General features: G+C 41.3%; 1 protein-coding gene across 1 annotated transcript; it reads left to right on the top strand.

Annotated features, from left to right (window-relative positions):
• The first annotated feature begins 5,206 nt into the window (after positions 1–5,206).
• Positions 5,207–24,104, top strand: LOC133985602 (putative methyltransferase NSUN7). Its single transcript, XM_062425262.1, has 13 exons — positions 5,207–5,555; positions 9,955–10,013; positions 12,675–12,805; positions 12,994–13,146; positions 13,771–13,954; positions 14,836–15,070; positions 15,584–15,727; positions 16,461–16,562; positions 18,412–18,547; positions 19,387–19,510; positions 22,765–23,029; positions 23,295–23,540; positions 24,049–24,104. Exons 1-13 carry the CDS (start codon positions 5,207–5,209, stop codon positions 24,102–24,104), a joined length of 2,184 nt encoding a protein of 727 aa, XP_062281246.1.
• Positions 24,105–24,139: the final 35 nt, after the last annotated feature.

The following is a 24,139-nucleotide window of genomic DNA, read 5'->3' as shown; positions in this document are numbered from 1 at the left end:
ACACACAGTGATGCCACTGAGATTTTTTTATATTTGATTTGGTAAACTATTTTTGCTCTAATAAAAAAGCTGTATGTTGAGTGTTTTTGGACATGTACATACAAGACATGCTGCATTCTTTAACCATAACTAAATGGTAAAACTGTTTCTTAATAATTGAGTGTTCTATAATTAACCAATCTGCATGCATTTTAGCTACTTTGCTTCCTATATAATCCTTAGCATCTCCATTGATATCATGTAAATATACAGCTTATTGCCCTATCCCCATCAGCCATTATATACAGGTACTTCATCATCTGACCACTGAATACACGTGAGGGGATCTGCTGTCGAGTTAAAATATGACCAGTGGAGACTGCACATGTCTTATTCACTACTCTGAAATCAGATGCCTTGGTTCTGCAGAATCATTTTTCTGTTCAAAATCATCCAGTGAATAGTTAATGAGTAAGCTTTGTTTGTAGCACAGCCAGGGCAGCGAGGATGTAAGGTAATATGGAGCATCAATTATGCAACACAACGAACACACTCTGACACCCCACTCCTCCAAAAGCCCCATACCTTGAACTTGGAAAGTCATGAGTGTGTGTGTGTATATGTGCAGGTAGAGAAGAAGAAATAAAGAACAAAAAGGGACAAAAAAAGATTGCTCGAAAATGACAAGTTACATTAATTCAAGTCCTGTACTTAATTACAGGTTTGAGGTTTAAGTATTTACATTTTTATGCAACTTTATACTTCTACTCCACTACATCAGAATGACCTATATGTACTTATTTACAAAACATATGGTGGGTTTACGAGAAATGTTGATTTAGTGCCATAGATCAATATGCAATTGTATATAAAGTAGATAGACAAATGCCACTAGTATAGATTACAATATTAAAGTATTGCTTATATGTTAATGTGTTACACTTGATACATAGATTTTCTTTTTTTACTTTTGCTTTTGATTGGATTGACTTCTTGCAACTTTCATTGCCACTTCCACCCCTTGCTCAGTGCTTATACACAAGTTCCTTCTTCTAGGTAGAGAATATAATATATAGAAATCAGAAGGCTGGTAAAAAAAAACAAAAAAACAAACCTTAAGGCACTCTAAATATCAAACACTATGTCCCTCCATTTATTTATGTATTTATTTATTTTACCATGATTCCTCAATCTTACAGTAGAGGGCGCTCCTTTCTCACATACCATCTTGATGGTGGCTGCCCCGAGGCTCACTGTTTGAGGCTGCATGTGGCATCACACAAGTGCACAAGAATACACATAATTATTCCCTCTGTTGTTTCATCATCTACAGTGATCCACTCACAAAATGTCACTACTGAGAGGTGAAAAAAAAAATTCATATACAATTCATTAGACCTCTAGGCTACTGTAGGGCAAGAGTATTTGTCCTACTCAGTGTAATTCCATAATTAAATCTGGAGGCTATTAATGACAGTGAGTGGGTCATGGAGATAAACTGGGGTAGCACACGGCATGCCTGTTGATTGTTCTGTCTGTGTGGGCTCTGTTCAGCAGAAATCAGACAGAATGGGCAGAGGAGTTTCTCTATTCTCTCCTTCAAAGTGATTGTCATTCTGAAGTGCAATATGTCTGATATAAGAGAGAATATCTTATATTTTCTGTCTGAGGGAAGGCAACTGCATTGTGTTGCATTGATGCTCAGTGGACCGCAGGGGCCACAGCAGCCTATAATCGCCATGGGAGACCTGGAGAAGTGGGAACCATGTCATTTGGACAAGAATAGCAGCTCAGACACTGAAGGAAAGACTGCTGGGGAAATTACCAAGTGCTCTTAGACAAGTATTATCAAGGACCACTTAGACACACAAGGGGAAAATCACTATGATGATATATTGGATTCATAAATGACAATGGTGGAAAGGAACTCATTTACTCAAATACAGTGCTTAAGCACAATCTTGAGGTACATGTACATGAGGTACATGTAATGCTACATTATAACATTCTTATACTCCACAGCATTTCAGAGGAAATATTGTACTTTACATTTATCATTTATCAGTGATAGTATAGTTGCTTTAGCAGCTTTTTAAATGCAAAATATATTATCCTTTTATACTACCCAACAGTATATTAAAAAGTTAAAAATGGGCTCCACTAACCAGCTACAATATTAACATGCTGCTTAAATGTTAATTTATAACAACAATCTAATAATATAAGATAATAATAATATACTATCAACTCAGAAAGGTGTCAATTTGCCTAATGAGTACTTTTACATTTCATAGTTTAAGTATATTCCCCTTTTGATACTTTTAAATGGAGCTAAATGCAGTACTTTTCTTGCAACATGCTATTTTACATTGTGTAATTGCTATTTTCATTAAGCAATTCTTCCACTGTTATGACTAACTTTTACTTAAAATGCACGTAAAGTTCCCCTTTAGGCACATATTAAGACATACAAATACTCTGCTTGGAACAATAATGTTTGTGTGTTTCTCCACAAAAAGTAAGATTTCCATGTTAATGTCCTTAAAAAGGCATCTACTTCTGCCTCATTAAAACTTCTAGAGACTGTGAACCAAAAATATTTTATTTCAAAGTTAACTATTTCACAGAAGATATCTCCCACTTCACTATAAAGTGCATTCTAAGTTTATATACTCTAGAGGCTTCAAGTTTCCACATCACACTTGTGTACAGGGAAAATTTGACCAGGATTGGCTCCAGACTATTGGTAACAAATCATTAAAACTGGATTTTTGATGAGCATAGATAAATGCTCCACTTTCCGCTGATGAATGTGAAAAAAGCTTAATGCCAAACTCTGGCATACATCATTCTGCACAGTGAAGCTCAAACATCCATCTGAAGGAACAAGAAGAAAAACACATTTTTTGAGAGGAGGGGAACTTTAAATATTTAAATCTTTGGACTTTGATATTAATTTTAAAAAATCAAAACAGAATGACATAGTAGCTAGTTAGTAGCAAGACATTTGTGTCTCAAGTGATATTTTAATACTACTAATGTTTAACTTTGCTTTACGTTTGAAAAAGGTCTGTTTTCAAATATACAAAACTGCAAATGTACATTAGGCTGTATCAAACATGACCAAATTATGCGGCAAGAACACTGAAAGAATTGAAGGAACAGAAGTCAGATTTTACAGTTTTTATGCTCTTATATATTCTCTTGACAGATTTTGAACAGAGAACTACTGATGAAACTATGATCATACTGCTTTCAGTGAATAATAAAAAACAGGCCACTACCAGTTGTGATTTCATTCTAAATATGAAAATAAAGTCAAACTATTTTGTAACTTCTGCTCATCCCTTTTTGACCACGACAAAGAAAAAACAGCTCGTATTTCAACTACATCTTTTGTTTTCTAAAACGAAAATCAAATAACCACTCGTTATAAACTCGAATGACCAACATATGACACCCCCCCCACCACCACCACCACACACATACACACACACACACACACACACACACACACACACACACACACACAACACACACACAACCACCACACACACACACACACACACACACACACACACACACACACACACACACACACACACACACAGTCCCCTCCTTTACATATAACCCCCTGCGTTTGGATTTTACATCCTTCCTTCATATACTCTTGAACACCACCTGATTTCATGGTTAATGGTCCACCAGTGTTGTCATTAGCTTTCGATTGACATAATACTCTGTAAAACTTTAACAAGCTTTACATGGACAGAGCACATCCAGCGTTAAAGAGATTAATTTTTGGTCCGTGAAGAACAGGACCTTGACATTAGCATACGGTTGCCATGGAGACGAAAACACGCCAAATCCAAAGTGCTCCACTATGTAGAGATTTAGGAAGTTTGTTTTTAAGTGACATACAACCCTGCATTTGTAAGCATTATTTTTTTTAATTCAAATATAAATGAGCGATAAGGAGACTTATTCATAGGTGCCAGAGGTTAACATCTGTGGAGGAGACGCCTCATAGCGGACCCAGATTATAGCTAGTGGGGACTTTATTGAGTCAAGGTCTGTTGAAACTATCGACAGACGACATGAAGATACCCGGAAAGGTGTGCTGTGATTTTGGAGGTAAGATAACAATCATCAAATATTCAGGTTTAATGGAGTCTACATTAAAGGTCCACCTCGTTTAAATACACTCTGAGTTTTAGGTTAACGATAGCTAACAGTCGGCCATTTGCGTTTTGAGCCACATTTACAACCAGTCTCAACATTTTTAAAAATATATTTCTAACATTTACATGAATTTGTCGGTCATATAGTCTACAGTGTGGTCCTACTTCATATCTTTGTTTGTTTTTTTACTAAAAGAAAATCAATAGAAAAATACAAAAAGTTTGAAAATTGTAGGGGGGAGCAGGGTTGGGTAGTAACAACTTTCATTTTGAATCCCACAAAAACTGCAGCCTTCATATATTCCCTTTCAATGTGTAATCATGAAAGTATACAGTGTCAGGTAGGAGTGACCTTAAGTTTATTCTGTTCAGAAGATGTGGACCGTCAAATTATGTCCACTGCACCTGTGACAGTCCCCATCATGAGGTTGGTAGTCACACACTATGGGGGTGGTTGTCCTTATGTTATTTTAATCTTTAAATTGAATTAAAAAAGTTTAATCTCATGTTAAATGTTCATGAATGTGACAACCAACCCCTGTCATCTGACAAAGCTAACAACCACATAGCAAAGAAAACTCAGTCTCTCCTAATACCTTTTAATAGTAATATTTTTTTTTTATTACTATAAACACATTGTGTAAAAGCCCTAAAAGGGAATCACTGAATGGAATGGATATTTACAGTTTGACATGAAAAAAGCTTTACACTTTTTTCCACAGTTTTACAACATTTTCAGCAGCGCCCTCTAGGGAGTGTCTGATAATGTGACCACCAACCTTGTTCTCCCCTACATTTTAAAATGTGTCTATAACTTGTCTGCAGAGTTTGAAGTGTATGTGGCTGGATATTTACTTCATGCATGCCTATTTTACACTTTAAATTTGACTTAGCTACATGGATCAAGTCATGTAGTTTTTTATTTATACAGCCCAATCTATCTAATAACTAATTTTAATCTTGAGGGTTTTTTGTGCATTATGTAATTCTCATAGCAAGAGTTTTTTATGTTTCAGCTGTCTGAGAGCAAACAGAGCTGTGAGAAAATGGTGAAAAACAAAAATATTGGCGGGCGGCACCATCGCTCTGCCACATGCAAGACAAAAAAGGCAGGCTCCCAAATTCCAAGCAGCAAAGACGACATTCCTCCGGATGACCCAGCCGACGGTGACATCTTTGCTGCTCCCCCAGAGCTCCTGACCACCAGCCAAGGTCAGCTGGGCTTTCCAGACAGAGTCTACCTGCTGGCATCAGTCATCTTCCAGAACAACCACCTGGAGAAGCTGGCCTCACACCGGCTGGTGAATTATGGCAAAGAGAAAGGGCTCCCATTGCCAGAAGTTAAAGATGAGATGCAGCACACAGCTTATGAGCTCGCCTTCAATACACTTAAATGTAAGTGTCTAAGTGACAGGTAGAGTGAGGTTTGTTATACCTTTTTCATCTGCCACTACTTACCTTCATTACACACAAATACACCCATACCTTATACCCATACGACTTTAAAGTGAGGACATCAGCGTAGGGTATTCAGCAAACCCCTGTTTTGATTCATTTCAGGTACATTAAATTGCAAGTAAAACCGATTTGATTCCTGACAAACAAACAGCCATTGGAAAGGAGAATGAATAGCCCCAGGGAGGTTAATTGACAGGTAGAATTAGATATAGATAGATTGATGAAGGGCAAGTAGAAGAGAGGAAAAAAATGCTCGAATGACCAGGGCTAATTCTGCGTGATGCTACAAATCAATTTGGCCCATAATCTGTTATCTGGATCTAGGGCGGGGTCTGGTTCGCTGAAGTCACAGGGGCGTGTAAAGGAGGGGAGGTGAGCCGATTGTCAGTGCAGGAATGTGGCTGGAATCGATTTAATGCGTCTCCCTGAAATGGAGAGGTCAGGTAGCAGGAAAACCCTCATAGCTGCGAATGAATTTGTTCTTTTTTGCTATCCATACGCTGAACCTGGATATGCCCTGGACCTACATTTCCCACAATTAATGCAGATCACCTGAAAATATCCATCATCAGAAGCCCCGGCAGCTTGTTGCAGTAGCCTATATTGGTTTTACAGCTGCAGGTCATAGTATTTTCAGTGGCAGGTGAAACTGACTAGGTTGTAAATTGAAATTGACTAGGATGAAGAATTTGCTATCACTGTTGGCACATGTAAACAAGAAACCATGAACTTTATCTCTGCTCATGAGATTTAAAAAAAAAAAAAAAAAAAAGAGCTGCTTGAACTCAGAACACTGTATTTCTTATTAAATGTAATCCCCTTTTGTTCAGAGCTTATTTCAAAGACTCTGCAAACCTCTGTTTTATCAGTGCGGTGTTCGTACAGTACTTTTCGTTGTTTCCATCCTCCTCGTGTGACTTTTCCTGTATTAGTGGGATAAAACAACACAGATAACGAAATAGAAGGAGGAGCTCAGAGACATTAGGTAGCTTACAGGATAATATACAGATTAATTTGCTCGGTACAGTATTCATCTTTCATTTCACCTTTTTATGATCTAATGAAAAAAAGAAATTATGAGTTTTCTTGATATGACATCAACGAAAGCCTCAAAACTTTTTTTCCAGTTTAAACGTTGGCATGATTGGTGACCTCCTGCAATCACATACATATTTTGGTCACATCTCAGATTCCCTGGCTGTGGTGAAATTGGGTGCAGATGAAATGACACTGCCTGGAGGCCAATGTTAATCTCTCCTCTTCCTCCTCCCACAAACCGGTTGTCTTTTGGTGCAGAAATTGATCTGCTAGTGACATGAACCCATGCTGGCAGACACACACACACACACGCACACACACACACACACACACACACACACACACACACACACACACACACACACACACACACACACACACACACACACACACACACACACACGGGACACATCTTCCGTGCGCCGCCTTGGAGTGACTGATCCAAAATTGAGCTGAGGTCAGTTGTTAACCTGAAGAAGAAATGCTTCAGCAGCGGAAAAAAAAAACCGCACAGAGCAAAATGCCAATGAGCTCCAGTATTGATCTTGCGATTATAACTCTTATCTGCTCAAAACAAAAAAGTCCCTCGCTAAGCTCCGTATCAGTGGCCGAGGACGCGGACTTGTCTGTTACTGTGACTGTCAGTCAAAACCGGAATATGGAGCGAGAGCTGGCGTAGATGTTTACTCTGGTGTAGATTTGACATTTCACAAACAAAGATGGAGCTGAAATCGCCAGAATAGACAAATATTAGCAGTCGTGTCCTTTTTCACTTTCTCTCTTGCTCTTCACTTCTTTCTGTCTCTTTTTAATCATCTTCAGGCATTTTATATTTCTTTGACCTCTCCTGTCTGAGTGACCATCTGCTGGGTTTTTTTGCCGCTTGATTGCTTGAACACAGAGACAGTTTACGTTGCCAAGGTTTTATATTTTGTTAACTGATAAATATGTCAACCACGTGTTAGTTTTGTGTGAATTTTTGCTGGTAGAAATTTAGTTGACCTTGTTGCTGGCCACAAGTGCCCCCCCCCCCCTCCTCCTCCTCTCTCCCCTCCTCTCCCCCTTCCTCTCTCTTTCTTTCCATTCCTCTGAGTATTTCTGCCTCATTGTCCATACTGTCCGACTGGGTCGCCAGATGCCCTTGTCAGATGACTGTGGTTCTTTGGACCACTTTGTGTTGGATTTAGAGAGTCAAAGAGAGAAATACTGCCTTTTTTTGTCCTTGATCACAACCAGAAGAGCCATGACATGTGTGCCTCAGCAAATATTAAACTTTGCAGGTGCATAATATGTAAGATATATTTACCATTTAGCCCAGGGGGTAACTCATGTCCACATTCCTTTTTTTTTGGCTGGTCCACCGTTAGATTAATGTGCAATCGGGTGCAGCGATGCGGAGCATTGTGAGACAAAGGCCTATCGCTGAAGAGAACAGGAGCCCGCATTCAGGTCTGCCTCTTTCACCAAGGATTTGTTTGACCACAGTCACCATCAGTCACCGCTCGTTATGTAACACCTGGACCGTAGCCCCAAATGCACAACCTCAACACAAATCCTGTGATGATGAGCGCCTCCTGCCGCCGAAATCAGTCGCTTTTTTGGTGCATGTCAACTTTTACATTCAGCGCTCAGATTTAATAAATTCTGGCTCGTCCCACAAGTAAAATGCGTAAAGACGTCTAGTTAAAGAGATTTGGAGCTGAATTTTTACTCAACCTGCTGTGTGTGATTCATAGCATGTGGAGGACTATGACTTCCACAGACCAAACATCTGGACCTGTGCAGTGGTTATCTCTTAAAGGCTTATCTTTAAGGCCTTCTGCAGTAATAGCCACAATTGTAAACCCCATTGACCCACATCTGCTATAAATTAGAGCGCTGCTAAAGAGATGCTTTTGTTTCCTCAAATAAAGATAAGCTCTCTGTGTGTGCCAACATTTATTTGTGTTCCTGGCTTTTTGTGCATGTGTGTGTGAGGATGCATGCAGATGTGTGTGTCCAAGCTTTCTGTCCAGTGTCCGTTTGGCTGAGACCCACAGTACATGATTTGTGGTGTTGGGATAATTTAGCAGCAGTGTCTGTGGTTTCCATGGCGTCTCGGTGGACAGACTCTGTCCTGGGCTGACCTCCTGTTTGGAGCTTAAGTGTCTGTCGAGAATAGGAAGACATTGGCTACGCACGCACGCGGTAAACACACAACGCACATGCATATCAATGTTACTGTGAGCATTTGCACACCTCATTTAGTCACTCATCTGCAGCGAGGCTTTTCTCAACCTTGCTAGAAACACATCCATGTTAGAGAAGTGATCCTTTTTTCCACATTTCCAGCAGGTAATGAGGTGTTCTTTAATCCTAACTCGACACACTGGATAGTGTTGCCGTGTCTCTGTCTCTCTCAAATTGGAAAGGAGAGCCCACTGATCACGGACGGGAATGGAAGGGATCAGTCCGTGTGTGTTGTTATGTATATTTCAGAGGCCTCCCCGTTGGCTAGCGAGACAGATGCTGCTTTCATGATATGACAGCGAAGTCATGTGGAGAAAATAAACCACTAAAACCAGATGTACTGTAAATATATGATAGGCACCTTTTATCGCCCTTCTTTTCTGACTACTGTCCACATTTGACAAAAAAGGTCGAGCCACGTTTGTAGCCAAGGAAGTAAAAAATATCTGATAAAGTATAAAATAAGGCAACAATCAAGTAACGACTGCAACAAGTTATGTGTTTTACATGAAATAAAGAAAACACATGGAATAAAACATAAAGTGAGCTTGCTAGATTTTCTTGGCTTGGCTGGTAACACTTGTATAGTCTGTTTATTACTGCAGATGTTATTAATGTCATCGGTCCTTTGATTTCTCACTTCAGATACAATAAATGAAAGAAAGGAGGCAAATGAAGAATCAGATTAACTCTAATTAAGCACCAAATAAGCATTTAATCATGGCAAATTAAACCCTTCATCTAATTGAATTATCTTTTAAATTAAATCATGATCACTTAGGGGGGGCCTCTAGGAGCCTGTCTTGCTTTTTGTCACACTATAATCTCTCATCTCTCTTTTTCTGTTTTTCTAGACACGTCCTCGTCATTAGATATTGATTTGTCCTTCACAGCATATATTTTACCAGTTAATGGGTAGTAATGGGGAGTAATTTTTCGGGATTGGTTTCCAGGGATAATTAGAAGCTGATATAAAGGCTGCCGCTAATATGTATCATTATCACTCAGACGCATAATTAATAACTGAAATCCCCATCTAGCTACCTAACCTTTTGTTGTTTCTGCGCAGATCAAGAACTGCTGGAGGATATCATGATCGACAGCTGCTTTAACCTCACGCAGCCATTGGTAAGTGAGTTCCATAGATGTTTTTATTTTTTAATGTCTGCATCCACAGCCGTAGTTTAAGAAAAGCAAACAAGTTTTATCCCCGGTTTGCCTCTGTATATTATTTGCTTATTTTAAGTCCTTCTGATACACTGAGTTTAGTTTAGCTTGCTGTTACTTTGTTTGTACCTCATGCTGTTCCCTCCAACTTCTCTGACAGTGCTTTACTCAGCGTTCTCCAGTGTTAATGTCCTGCTGTTCATACTCCACGTACTCTTTGTTCTGCTCTCTAGACCCCTAATCAGTAACAGTAATATTGATGCATCACACTGATACACTCCTTTCATCAGCTCACAGAGCACCTTGAAACTTCTCTATCCCCTCCCCTAATCAATGGCAATCACTCCCTTTGGAGTAACACATCTAAAACCTACTATGTGGCAGAACATGTCTGGCTGTGTCTATTCCTTTATTGCTTTTCTCAAACAAAATACCCCATTAATTAGTGATGAAATCAAATTGCCCACCGGCGATGTGTTTGGATGAGGCGTTTGAGTGTATTCTGCACAGCGTCTATCAGACATCTGTCTCAGCACAGCCGTGAACTTGCGCCTCTTACACAGTAGAAGAACGCCCCGCCTCTTAAATGAGGAGGTATCCTCTGGAGGAGATTGGCATGTGCTTTTGCCCTACTTTTAACACTCCACATAAAAGAAACAGTGAAAAAAATGAGACTTCTTTAGCTGCTTCAACAGACTGCATGGTGATAAAACACGGAGCTAGTCTGTGTGTCTAGTGAGCCGATGCAGGAGAAGAGTAATGAAAGCAAGAGGTGCTGAATGTGTGAACAGGATACACAGCTGACATGAAGCGTACAGATTGTCGACATCCAACGTCTATTTCAATGAGAGCACAAACCTACACATTAATACTTATGAATGTGTGTTTGCAAAGCAGCACCCACACACACACATACGCTCGCACTGTAGCCTTGTGAAATATGGCCCTGGGTGAAATGAATGGGTCTCCCTATGTGTTGGTGGCAGGTCGTTACTCTGCGTCCCTCCAGTGAGACAATAAAGCCCAGACACAAAGAGACAGATTCTTTAGAACTTGCTCTCACCTCCTTTTACGCTGCTGGCATCTATAAAGTTCAACCTTGATAGAGAGAGGAGAAAAAGGTGGGTGAGAGTGAATAGGTTGGATGGGAAAAGGAGGGGGGGGGGGGGGGGGGGGGGGGTACATGAGGGCACTGGAAAAACAAAATGAAAAATTAAGATATGGAAAGACTTAAGTGCTGAAAGAGCCTGAGGTGCACAATGAAGAGATAAAATGAAGCCTGAAGTCTGCATAGAATGGAAATAGCCTGAATGACAATGAGTATAAGGTAAATTGGCACATTTAACAATGAGTAGGCACAAACCCTGTGTGAGATGAGCCATATACTTATATACTTTGATTACAGCTAATGCACAAATTTACATCCTGAAACTACCAGTGACATGCAATTCAGTTATTGCAATATATAGTAATGTAAGATTTCACCCATCATGTCCTGTGCTACACAGAGGTAAGGATAAAGTCTCCCCAATGTTAAAAATCTAAGTACTATTAACTGTCTGTTTAATTTTGCAACATATTGCCTTGGCTTTATTTGAAAAATTCACCCAATAAATCTACTAATATTTATTTTTCCTTTGGCCAACTTCATCTTCAGTTTAACTAACATTTCACATATCTTCAAACCCAGCTGATCGTCGTTTAACAAAGTTAAACCAAGTTAATTTCTCATGACAGAGAATTGGACCTGAAGTGACTGAACACAGTCAGCATGTTTACGTTGGCAAGTATCCCACTGTGGGACGCTGTTTCCAGGCAGCCTTATGACAGGGTTTTTTTTTCCCACACCCAAGGGTTTCACCTTGGTAAAGGGCAAGTGGAACTCGAGGTAGAGAGGGAGCATGAGAGAGAAAAAGTGGAGTACTACAACCTGTCTTTGAAACCGACCTTTACAAAAATCAAATTAAAAGCCTCTGGAATGAATAATAATGGTTAATTTCTTAGCTGCAGCATAAACCCTTGTAGCGTTCTAGCTTCTCGCCCCATTAGCCTAGTAGTGAGGCCGTGGCAAGCTGTTGCTGCTGCTGAATACCATCTGCCACTAATGCGGCTGCTGCCCTCCCGGCCCCAGGGAGAGAGGGGTGGAAAGAGAGAGGGAGACAGAAGAGAGAGGACCCATGAAAAAAGGTAGAGAGAGGTAGAGAGTGATGGGGAGAGGGAGATGATTGTAGAGGAGGAGGGGTGGACACATAACTCAGGCTTCCTCCTATGTTTAATTAAGTGGCAGAAGTGGGGTCGCGGCAGGACATCCTGGAGCTCCTCTGTGTGTGTTTGTGTGTGTGTTTGTGTGTGTGTCAGTCTCTGCAAACTGGATAATTCAATCCATCAATCAATATAGATAAATAGCATCGCTGCACTGTACCCCTCATCACATAACCAAAATAGTGCTTTTACCAGCACACTATCACTGGATGTCAGGTGGTCTTGGTTTTGTAGACGTAACCTTAAATGTTGTTATCAGTCTGACTATTGATCAAACTGTTTCCATCCTCGTTCCTGCTTATTCGTTGTTCTCTTGTTAAAAGTCACCAATTATCTGCACCTTTTCTTCTTGTGTTCTAGCCAGATGATCAGATGAGCCTTGTCGCCGTCATGCTGTATGACCTCCAGGACAGGAAGTTCCTCCCACGGGAACGCCAGGGGGATGAGGAGTTCGTACAGGAAGTCAGAGATGTGGAGATCTGCCTCCTCAGGTGAAGAAAGAAAAATAGCAGGGAAAGTGGGAAAAAGACAAAAAAAAAAAAAAGCAGAGGAATCGCAAGGCAGAACAAATAGAATAGTGAAGGAGGAAAAATTATGAAAGGGAAGAAATAATAGAAAAGGTAAAGGTTTTTTTTTGTGTGTGTGTGCGTGTGTGTGTGTGTGTGTGTGTGGTATGTAGGTTTAAAACCAAGCTTGCAGCCTCTCTGGCCCGCTGCAGGATAAAACACGATCTCTTGACCATTGAGTGCATCTTGCCGGAGAGCCTGAAGGCGAAGCAGGAGAGATCAAGCAGCCTTCCACTTTACGCATGGGTCAACGCACTGAAGGGCAGGTCAGCTGAGCACACATACACACACACACACACACACACACAAACTGTACGCACTGAAATAATCCCTCTCATACACAAAATTAGAGAACAGGCTCATCCACCCAGATGCAGCTGACGCACACCTGTACATGAACACACACCCACCTTCATCAACACACAGGCCTTTAACTTGGGGTGCTGCCCAATGTTTTATGGGCCAGGTGTCCCGCTGACATCCAATTAAACCACCAGAGTGCGTGTGTGTCTATGTGTTGTTGTGTGCACGTTTGTGTTAATGTGTGTTCTCGCACGCGCCCCGACAGGCTGATTCAGTTAGGTGTAAATCCTGCTGCTTTGGACAGATTCAATCAGCAACAACCCTCAGCAAGCTCTGGGACTGTAAAGGTCACCTGTTGGGACTAGTGGTGTGTGTGTCTGTGTCTGTGTGTGTGTGCCTCGATGGCTTTCACAGCAAATATTACCATTAAAGTCTTTTAAAAGGCCACATAGCAATTCTACACACTATTATTATCTATGATGACAGTCTTTCTCTTTCTCCCACCCTCTTCTCTTCTTCCCTCATCCCTCTTTCCGGCTGGCTCCCACTAATCTGTTCCCTTTTCTCCTCCTGCCCTTGGTTTCCAGTCTTGATGAGGTCCGAATTGTGCTGAAGAGTGTGGGCCTTTCGCAGGTGAAATCGATCGGGCAGCTCAAAGGGCAGACCTTTTGCCAGGATCCACACTGTGAGGATATGCTGGTATTCCCCGCTCAGCTGAAAGCCGAGTTGCATTCCACCAAACTGCTTAGCGACCACAAACTCATCATCCAGGTATGAGCATCACAGAGAGAGGAGGTGTCTGACCAGAGGAACCCGCTCTCTGTAGACTTGAGTGTGGCTGCGGAAATCTGTTCAGCCCCATCAATCCTCTCTGATATTCATGGCTTCACTTTGGTAATGGACTTGCTCAAATTGATTATAAGGATGAGATCCCTTATGCCAACCAAGATTAGTTAGCCCAGATACAAATATTTCACATCAGTTCCTCTCATCTGGCTATATTTCACTTTGAGCTATAAAAAATTCTCCTGTCTGTTGGTGGGGGCAGTTTTATCATTTAATTTCTACTCCATTAAAGTCAAGCTGCCATACAAAGTGTAAGCAGCACACAGCACCACAACACAATCAAATCAGATTTTGCAGCCAAATTCAATCAAATATTCAACACCACTATCCAATGAATCACCTCTCCTTCGCTCCGCTTCTTCTCTCTCACATTTTACGAGTCTCCATCACGCTGTCTCTTCTCTACTTTTCTGTCTCTTCAAATGTCCTTGCTCTATTTCTCCTCCCTCCTCCCTCCTCCCTCTGTGATGTGGATACTAAACTTAATAAACAGAAACTTAAGCCAGCCCATGGTTCCATAGGGATACATTCAGCACTATTTCCAGAGGGGACCCCATTGAATTTGACTGCACTGCTACTCTCAGTCACTCTCTGAGTTTATCTTTTCGCACCCTCTTCCTCTTGACCCTCTGTGTACCCACTGCAACAAACTCTATCTCCTCTTTCATCTTATCCCTCTATCATACACTATTCATCCTAATTTCTCTTGTATCTCATCAGTTTGCAGACTGTATCTTTAGGTCTTTAAGATTCTCAGCCTATGGGTCTCTTTACCCAACTAACGCTTTTACTCTATGGTTCCATAGGATAAGTTTTGCAGCCTGGGTCCAAATTCGGTGTGCTCCTTGCTGCCAGATGAGGGTGACGTTCTTATGGTGGGCTGCTTCTCTGGCCTCACCGTCTCCCACACTGCCTCCCTAATTGCTGAGGAACATAAAGCCAATGTCAACTACCAGCCCACGGTCTACGTCTGTGTCAGCAACCGTACAGACGCTCAGAGGGAGGAGCTGCAGCAAGTCGTCACCCTCATGGGCTGCAAGAGTAGGATGTGGATGGATGGATGGATGAGTAGTCAATTAACTATCTTTGATTTTACTAAAGAGAAAAGGGGAAACTGAATAATGCCTGTGGGCCATGTTGCACTGGTCCACATTTTCATCAGACTGCCTGCTCTTTATTCGCTAATCGTCACTTTAGAGAAGTTATTATAAATTATGGCTGAGTAGAGCAAACATTCCCAGAGACTCTAATACGTAGCCAGTGAACTTAAATTCAGACAATGTGTGCTGAGATTCTGAGCTGTATGCAGATTATTTGCTCAAAGTGGCTGCCTCATTAGCTGGTCATTAAAGAAACAATAAAGTGCTTGAGACAAAGCTGACATGTTTTATAATTGCTAATTGGGCGCCAGGCAGCGCATTTTTCTGCAAAAAATGGGTGACAGGGTGAATATACATTAAACATCGAGCAAATGTGTGTTTAAGATTATGCAGCCTGTCACTACCAGGCCAGAGAGGCTGCAAGATTGGTTTAAAACCTGTGCATGTTGTTTAGATGTGAAGCTGATTCCCAAGGTCTTCCAGTCTTTGGACAGCGATGAAAAGCAGCTTGAAAAAGTGAACGTTATTCTGTTGACTCCCAAGTGTTCTGTGTCTGCAATCAGCAACCCTGTTGAGTTCATACTGCAAGAAAACGGAGGTATGTAGTGATCTGTGCATACAACAGAGCCATAAACTAGTCTACAATATACCCTCTTGTGTCCCTACTGAAAAAGTACAGACCTCAGGATGCTGCCTGTACACTAACCACACTGTTGGTTAGTGTACAGGCAGCATCCTGAGGTCATGCTTATATACAATGAGTACACACACACACTCATATACTTTGAATGAGAGTGCTGCAAACCCTTAACCTAGCATATTCTTATAACTACTACACATTCACAAAAGTCTGTTGGCAAAATATGGAAAATTTTTTGATTTAGATGTTTGATTTAGATTTAAAGATAGATTTAAGCAAAAAACTATACTTAGATTGAAATTAATGCTTTAGTGAGCTAATTTTAATGCCTGATAAAGTTGAATTTATTAGTAAATTAAGTTATTTAATCCCATTAAAGAACATGTCAGAGCTTACTTGATTACATCTTTTAAAACTGAGGATGTAGAGCATCACCATGAATTATGAGTATCATTTCATCCATTTTATCTCTGTTTGATCTGGTTTTAAAGATTGTTTTAATGATCCACAATCCATGTTAGCCTGCACATCATAACCCTCTAACAAACCTGTCAAATCAAGATCTTCAATCTCCTCCTGCAGATGTCATTTTCATTAGAGTTGCCTTTATATCTCCCACAATTAAATAGAACACACACTCAAACAGAACAGTTAATAAAACTCTGCTACTCTGAAACACTTATTCTTTCAGACACAGACCTGCTGCAGGATTTATCCCAGGACTCCGTACCCCAGAGCAAACTGAAAGCTCTGGTGGCACAGCAGAGGAAGGATATCGATCATGCTTTGAAATGTGAGTGTTGAACCACCTGCTCTGATGTAGCTGCACACAGACACACACACACCCACACACGTATGCCCTCAGACTGAAGCCTGTGGTGTCCCCGGGAGATCGGCTGAGTCTTAATTAGGAATGCTAATGTTGCTCTGTGCTGGTCTGCCACAGTCTGCTCTGCCGCAGCATTCCCCACATATTTTTTAATTAAGTGATTACTCACTGCCTTGTATTGCACTCTGTGTACAGCTGAACATGGCAGAGGGAACCACTTTGTTAAGTTACGATATAGATGTTATTTTGTTACAAGTTCAAACTCAGTTTGAATAAGTTAAAACTTGTATGTTTACAAAGTGACACACACACTAGCTTTTAGGGAGAGATGAGTTGTGTACTAAATGTCCAAATAACAATGGTTAGCTTAGCATAATGAGATATTTCCCTCCCACTGTAAACTGCATGAATATTACTAATTCTTACATAATGTTTCTCAAATATTTCTACACAGAAAAAAAATCAAAGGCAGACTTAGTCGGGCTCCTAAAACTGTTATTCATGAAAGTTATGTTACAGCTGGTTATGCGACAGTGACTTCCTGTTTTCATAGTTGGTTGCTTCTTATTGGACAGCGCTTCAGATGTCTCCCAGCAACAAATTTACACATTATTAAACTGTTAACAAGCTTAAACATTTTACAACCCAATTTAGTAAATCACAACTTTGAAACTAGCTTGTAGCTACTGAGAACTTAGGAAGGACTTAACACAAATTTAGTGATGGATTTACAAACAGCTGGTACAACCCAGTCCTAATAACATAGCAATCCATGTTATTCTGTTCAGCTGTTTTCTATTTTCTTCCATTCAGTAGTGCGTTAATCAGTTCTCACGGGCTATACTCATTAGCTGCAGTCCATCTTGTATTGTTCAGTGCATTTCTTTTTGTGTTGGCCTGGGTCATGTTTGTTAAGCAGGTAGAGTCTTTCTGTTAGGAGCAATGAAAACCAGCTCCTCTAATTACGCTGCCATCGATTGCCCCCCCTCAACATTTTTGCCAGTGTAGATACTTTCTAATGGGACTGTTAATTAATGGTGGGTGCGTATTGAGTGCTTTGGCTCAGTTGAGTCGATGGTCTCATTTCAGCGTCTCTACGTAGGCACACGCAAAGACAAATGCTCACACAGACACACACACACCTCCATCGGGCTTAATGTCTGAGCTGTGAGGTGGGCGTGTGGTGGAACAGATCACCTGAATGATAAACGCTTCTGCTTCATGCCCCCGTTCCCTCGTCTTCTTGACTCAGTTCCACTTCCTTACAAGTGATATTTTCCATTAGTTTGGAGCTAATTTGCCACATCTGAGCAGGCTTTATTTGTTATCAGCTCAGTGTTAATTGTTTCTGTCTGGCTATAATTAGTGAGCAACAGAGAAATCAAAGCTGAAATGAAGAGAATCAAACGGCCAGCAGCTTCACAAATCTACAAGCCAGCAGCAGTTGGATAAAATGAGCAATCTACATACATGAACTGAATGAAGAAAATTATATTCAAGCTCCTGTTTCTTCAAAGGGAACGCTTGATGAGGAGGATGTCTCAGTTTGAATAATCAAATCTAATTGTCATAAAATGAGAGGGAGAAACACTTGATATGTTTGTGTATGTCTGTCTACCTGGTTTAATTGTACATTAAATGAGTTTGTTGTTAAGAAGCGTGGTCTCTATTTGAATGTCTTGGTGTTATGTGTCACTGATTTATTCACATTTAAAATGCATCGAGCAGATGTATAGTTTTGTCCTCATTATATGAACATAAATACATTCGTACAGTATATTGACACAATGCACACATGCATGTTTGTGAATAGTCCCCAAGGTTGTGGCGGTGGTTTACTCCACCTGTTCGTCATACCCAGAGGAGAACGAGGAGGTGGTGAGCAGAGCCCTGGAACAAGCCAACGCCGACTCAGAGCAGGAGGGGGAACCAAAAAAAGCAGACTTCAGGTCAGCCTCGGTCTCTGTACTTCAGCACCCGGTGCACCTCCTGCGTCTGTCTCTTTCATCGTTTTTCTTTGTCTGTTTGCCTCGCTGTCTGTCAACCTGCCGATGTGTTTGTCCGTCTCCCTGCAGACAGGCTTCTGTCAAAGTCTCAGCACACCTGAGGCACGAGCTGAAGGAGATTTACTGTAAACATAATCAAAGGTGCCACTATATGTCTCTAAATGCTGTGAAAAGGGAAGAAAAACATTTTCAGACAGCTTGCCTTTCCATAGATGTATTTTATTTTATTTTTTCATTCCGTTTGTGCGTGGGTTTCTAAGGTTTGAAGAACACAGTACTGAAGTTTACTGTTCCTGTGGGCTTAGATCTACCAAGACTTTAAGCTGGCCTGGGGTGCTGGCAACGCCTCAGGCTAGCATAAATAAAACATAACTGATATAATTGGTATGGATCCCACTGACTTTACCTACAACTAGTGCACTGACTCACTTGGTTACTGTGTGTTGTGTTCATTTGTATTTGTATCATCTGCCCCTATGTCTTTTTGTATGCAGTGTTAACTACACTAGCTAAGTGGCTTTAGGGACTCATCCGTCCATCATTTTGGATCACAATAATGTCTCAACAACTAATGAATTGCCATGAAATAAGACATTTATTATCCTCAGAGGATGAGTCCTACTGAGTCTGTTGATCCCCTGTCTTTTCATCCAGTGTCACCAGCAGATCAGTTTTCACATCCTGATGTTGGTGTATAGCTCAAAGCACAAGTTTAACCTTGCAGAGCAGTGAGTGCGGCTTCAGACTCTTACATTTGCTCTGTTTATGTGTGTGTCTTCCAGTCTGAGCCCGTCCCCATTCAGCACTCCTCACCATGCTGAGGGCCCAAAAGAAACGGACTCCTTCTTCATGCTGAAGCCCTCAGAGCAGAATAATGGCTGCTTCCTGGCTGTTCTCGTTAGAGAGGTGAGCATTATTAAAGCATAATGAAACCTCACACAGTCAAACCAGTGGTTAACCCTGGTGAATTGGTAAAAGAGGGACAATATGTGTATCACCAATATTCCCTCTATTATTTATTTGTACACAAGACTTACTGTATTTGTCAGGGGGAAGTCTTGTGTCAGTTTTGTGTTTTAATATTTTATTGTGGATACTATTGCCCACAAGAAGAGAAGAGGTGTTGGAAGCCATCATGGCTGAATGTCAAAGCTAATATGATTTTTTTTTTTAAATGTAGTTGCTCTAAAAGCCTCTCTCTGCCGGCACAAACAAAACTGTGATTAGGAAGATTTTTAAAAATCTCAAGCTTCTTTAATGAAATTCAAATGTATTTATTTTTCTACAGGATATCAGGAGTCTGTTGTAGCTAAGCTCTTTCCAAAAATCAACACCACCAGTCCACTGCTGCTGCTTCTTTGCAGTCAGTGCAGCCAAGGCGACAAGCAGCGACAAATTTAGCTCATTAAGCATCTGGCCCTAGCAAACATTCTGGTCTCCTATGACAAAAAAATGTCCAACATTAGCGTTGTAACTGACCATGAGACCAGGGTGTTATTTGGCTGATTGTTGTATGTTTGCCTGTCAGTGTTGTGTAATGTTGCTGTGTGAGAGAGTATCTTATACACACATCTACATTTGCACACACACAGAAACATACAGTGAAAACTGAGGTGAAACACTGACTGATCCCTTGTTTATATTTGCTTGGAAACCCCATTGTCCTTCACCTGCTTTCCTCTGTGAGTCTAGCTGGCTCGCTCATGGATCCACATTGATGCACACACAAAAGAGACAAGTTGAAAAGGGGTTTAATTGGTTATCCTTAAGTGAGTGTGGGAATTATGATGAGGCAGGTATGCTGCGCTGCCCGCTATCTGTCAAAAACAAGCAGCCACCGGGAAACTGAAGCATGTTTATCCTGTGAGTGTAAAACCAGAACCTTTGAGTGGTTTTAGTTTGGGTAGAAAGAAAAAAGCTACTGAAGTCTATATTGGGTAAAAAAAGGGGCATCACAGTCTGTGACAGGTACTTGGTCAAACTCTCAAGAAAGAAAAAAAAAAGTATAAGAGGAAAAGAGGTCAGACTGCGTGAAGAAAAGAGAATGTTTGGTCACACGTGTCTAATCACAAACTAAAAAAGAAAGTGTGAGGTGTGGAAGGAGGAGGTCAGTTAAGGACGGTTGAACACAGCTTCAGAGCGAGTGGATTTCATAGCCCAAAGGAGGAAAAGAGGCGAATGAGGGATGCCGTGAGAAACAAAATCTAGTCTTGGAAGGTGTTACACTTGACAGTTAGACACAGATGAAAATCATTCATGTAATGTCTTTGAAGTGATTTGAATCGGAAATTGTTGCATTTTCAGCGATGTCTGTGCCTGAAAGGAGCTTTCTGATAAGTTTTTTGACTAGTTTCTGAACACTGGTAATTGGGAGTCTGTTGTGTTGTCTTGTCACAGGCCTCATGAAGTCTCTCTCTCTCAGTCTCTTTCCTATATTTCAGGAAAACTCATCTTCTCTCCACTCCACTTTCATATACCTCTTTGTCTAGCCCTCTTTTCTCATCTCCCTCTTTATTATTTTAGCAGGTGGTTGTTAAGCGACACAGTAAGACTGTTACATGAGGTTATAGGTGCAGTGTGTGTTGCAGGGGAACTACATGACTGGTGAAGGTGCATCAGAGAGTCTCATCATATCTGTGTGGCCGGGGTTCCCCACCTCCTCCTCATAATTCCCTGCATGGCCACATTTATGACAATACTCTCTCTCATTATGAAATCTGCTCTAACGCTTATGATTCCAATGCGGTTGTTATTAAGCCATTTTACCCCCGCTGGGTGTGACGGAGCTCTCTTGCACTGTAGTGTCTGTTCTTCTCTGGCCATCCATCATGTTTTATACCTCCACAGATAGGAATGAAAAGATAATCAAACTGCTGTAATGGCGTCTCCAACAGGATTTTTTTCTCTGTACCTTCAATAAACTCAGCTAATCAAAAGTTATTGTGGCACTCTGAAAAGAGCCATAAAAATAGCAATTATATAAGTGTTTGAATGCTGTCTGGCGCCCAGTAAACTTCTTTATGAGTCTTCCCTACAGGAAAAGCTGGGAAAAATAAAGACAGTCAAGTGAGATGTTTCTGGCGTCATTTCCAGGAGAAGCAGAGCAAATTGCAGGTGGACTTAACGAAAGGACCCCAAATTCTGTTCCCATTGAAACAAAATGGGTTCAGGGTACGCTGACGTAGCTAAGTGTTGTCAAAGGAAATGAGAGATTCACAGAGTATAGCATGTTCGGTTAATGGAGATGGAGAGAAAGTGAGATTTTCAGGGGTGAGGGGGAAGAAAGGAATGCAAGGGAGAGTGCCTGTTGAATAATTCAGCGCCCGCTGTCCGTATGAGTTAGCATCAATGAAGTTCATGGCATCCACCAAAGACTGCATTACAGCGGTGCTTCTTAAACATGTTTACCTGTTTGCACAGAGTGTACTAACGCACCTAAATACATTCACATGTGCCAAACACAGTCATCACACAGTCTGTCCCTGTATACATACATATGTACACATCATTATAGACAGCTTGTACAAACACATATGCACATTTGGATTAAAGTAGCAGCGAGCTCTGCAAAACAAAATACACACATAAACCCACACAGGCTGCATGTCCTCGTAGTGTACACTGTGCTTGTGAATAATTCAGCTGTTGAGGAGAGCAGTAGGCTGCTGTGTGGGCTGCTGCTGAGAGAGCAGGTGACCCTGCAGCCAACAGCAAGGACATGGAGACTCTCTCCTCTCCTCTCCTCTCCTCTCCTCTCCTCTCCTCTCCTTTCCTCTCTGTAAACAAATGTATTTCAGGTATGTCCATTAAATGCTGATTATATGATGTCCCTCAGTGCTGGACACCAGACAATGCAATTGCTTTTTATGGCAGTCAGAGCAATTTATCAGCATACATTTCTCTTTGTGATGCCAAAAGATGTCTCATTTAAAATTATAACCAACAATATTGTTTTACATGGAGTATCAGGATGGCCCATTGGTTAGTGGGCCAATAATAATTGAAGACCTGGGTTTGAGATCTCAGGCCATCCTTCCGGCTGATGTTTATTTTAGGAGAAGGCATAACCACACCTGTTCCCTCTTTAGAGTGCTGTATACTCCAGCACACATTATCAATAAAATATTTTCTTTTTGCTTCTTCTTTTATAATTTTGACAGCCTGAACCAGTGGTCAAAGAGCCACCACAGGAAGTGCTGGCCAGGGCAAACGCCAAAGGCATACTGGACAGGATCGGCCCCAACCAGCCAACCAGAAAAGAGCATCATGGACATTCAAACAGGTTGGCAAAAGCAACCCACGCTCGCAACTCTCAGCATCACCTCTCTGTCAGTATTCAATCCAAAAGCCAAGAGAGCAGAAGCAGCAACAGCGCTGGTTTGTGTGGACATCAGGAATTTGGTAACAAGCGAGAGTCACCACAAGGTAGGTGGGATTATTCCAGTCATATATCTTGAGTTGTTCCATGTAGTAAAAGATGCAAATGATTTTATTATTGGTTTTATTATTTCTCATTGCCTTTTCTCTTTGCCCCTGTCTTTCCTCTCTCTCCAATCTCTGTCTCATTGTTTTTGTCTTTTAGGAAAAGCCAAAACACTGCGCTTGTACCCCTCGAAAAACAGTGTGTCCAGCTCCTTCTCTCTCCCCAAAAAAGAAAACACCAGCTCCTTCTCCTCCTCCCCAAAACCAGAACACAACACACCGATGAAAACCACCACTCTGCACCCCGCCCCTCCTCCTGCTTCCCCCGTGGCCCCTGTTGTCCGTCCCCGCAGGGCTCACCAGGAAGTCCTGAAACCCGTGGTGCTCGTCCTGCCTCCCGTTCACTTCCCCAACTTCTTCCCACCCCAGCACAGCCGGGCAGGATACAGCCCCAACCTCAACTACAACAAGTGGAGGCCTCCAGCTCAAACTGGGCCCGCCTCTCGCTCCAGTGGTAGTTTCAAATCCCGGCCTTTTTTTTGACCTCACGAGCACCAACACAAACAGCAAAGAAATGTTGTTTTTTTTGCCAAATCCTTACATAAATAAAGTCACTTGTATCTAAAGTCTAATCTAGTATGAAAATGTAAACAGTGTTGCTAATGTGCCACCTTTCATAAAGCTTGTGAAAATGTAAGTCACCTTAATTGCGTCTGGAGCCATTATTACTCGTCGTTATTACAGTCTTTGTGTGACAGGAAGAACAACCTTGAAACCGTCAGATTATTATCAAACCGCATAGATTCATACAGCTAAGCCAATGTCATTTTAATGTCACTGCACATGATGAATAGCTGAAGAAGGACATATTCAAGAGGCGGCTCCTTTTTTCTTTTGGTAATGCATTTATTGTCACAACAGATTACATTTACATGGTGTAGAGATGGGTGAAGAACAGAACTGAAATGATTTTACAGCATCTCTCTTGTTTGTTTTGTGTGTATGTGTGTGTGTTTCATTAGATCAGACTGCATTCACAGAGTTCATGTCGAGTGCAGGTGGTGGCCCCGAGCCATAGGAGCAGTGTAAAGATTTTGATAGCAGTGACAGCAG

The sequence above is a fragment of the Scomber scombrus genome, chromosome 9 (assembly GCF_963691925.1).
Source record: "Scomber scombrus chromosome 9, fScoSco1.1, whole genome shotgun sequence".
In the NCBI taxonomy this organism is placed as follows: Eukaryota; Metazoa; Chordata; class Actinopteri; order Scombriformes; family Scombridae; genus Scomber; species Scomber scombrus.
Note: the sequence above shows the minus strand (reverse complement) of the source record. Positions and strands in the feature narration are given on the sequence as shown.

Excerpts from the sequence above, each read along its gene's own strand:
- LOC133985602 (XM_062425262.1), top strand. The coding sequence starts at position 5,207 with ATGGTGAAAAACAAAAATATTGGCGGGCGGCACCATCGCTCTGCCACA. Across the intron at positions 15,728-16,460 it reads CATACTGCAAGAAAACGGAG|ACACAGACCTGCTGCAGGAT; the intron begins GTATGTAGTGAT and ends TTATTCTTTCAG. Across the intron at positions 23,030-23,294 it reads CAAGCGAGAGTCACCACAAG|AACACAACACACCGATGAAA; the intron begins GTAGGTGGGATT and ends CCCCAAAACCAG.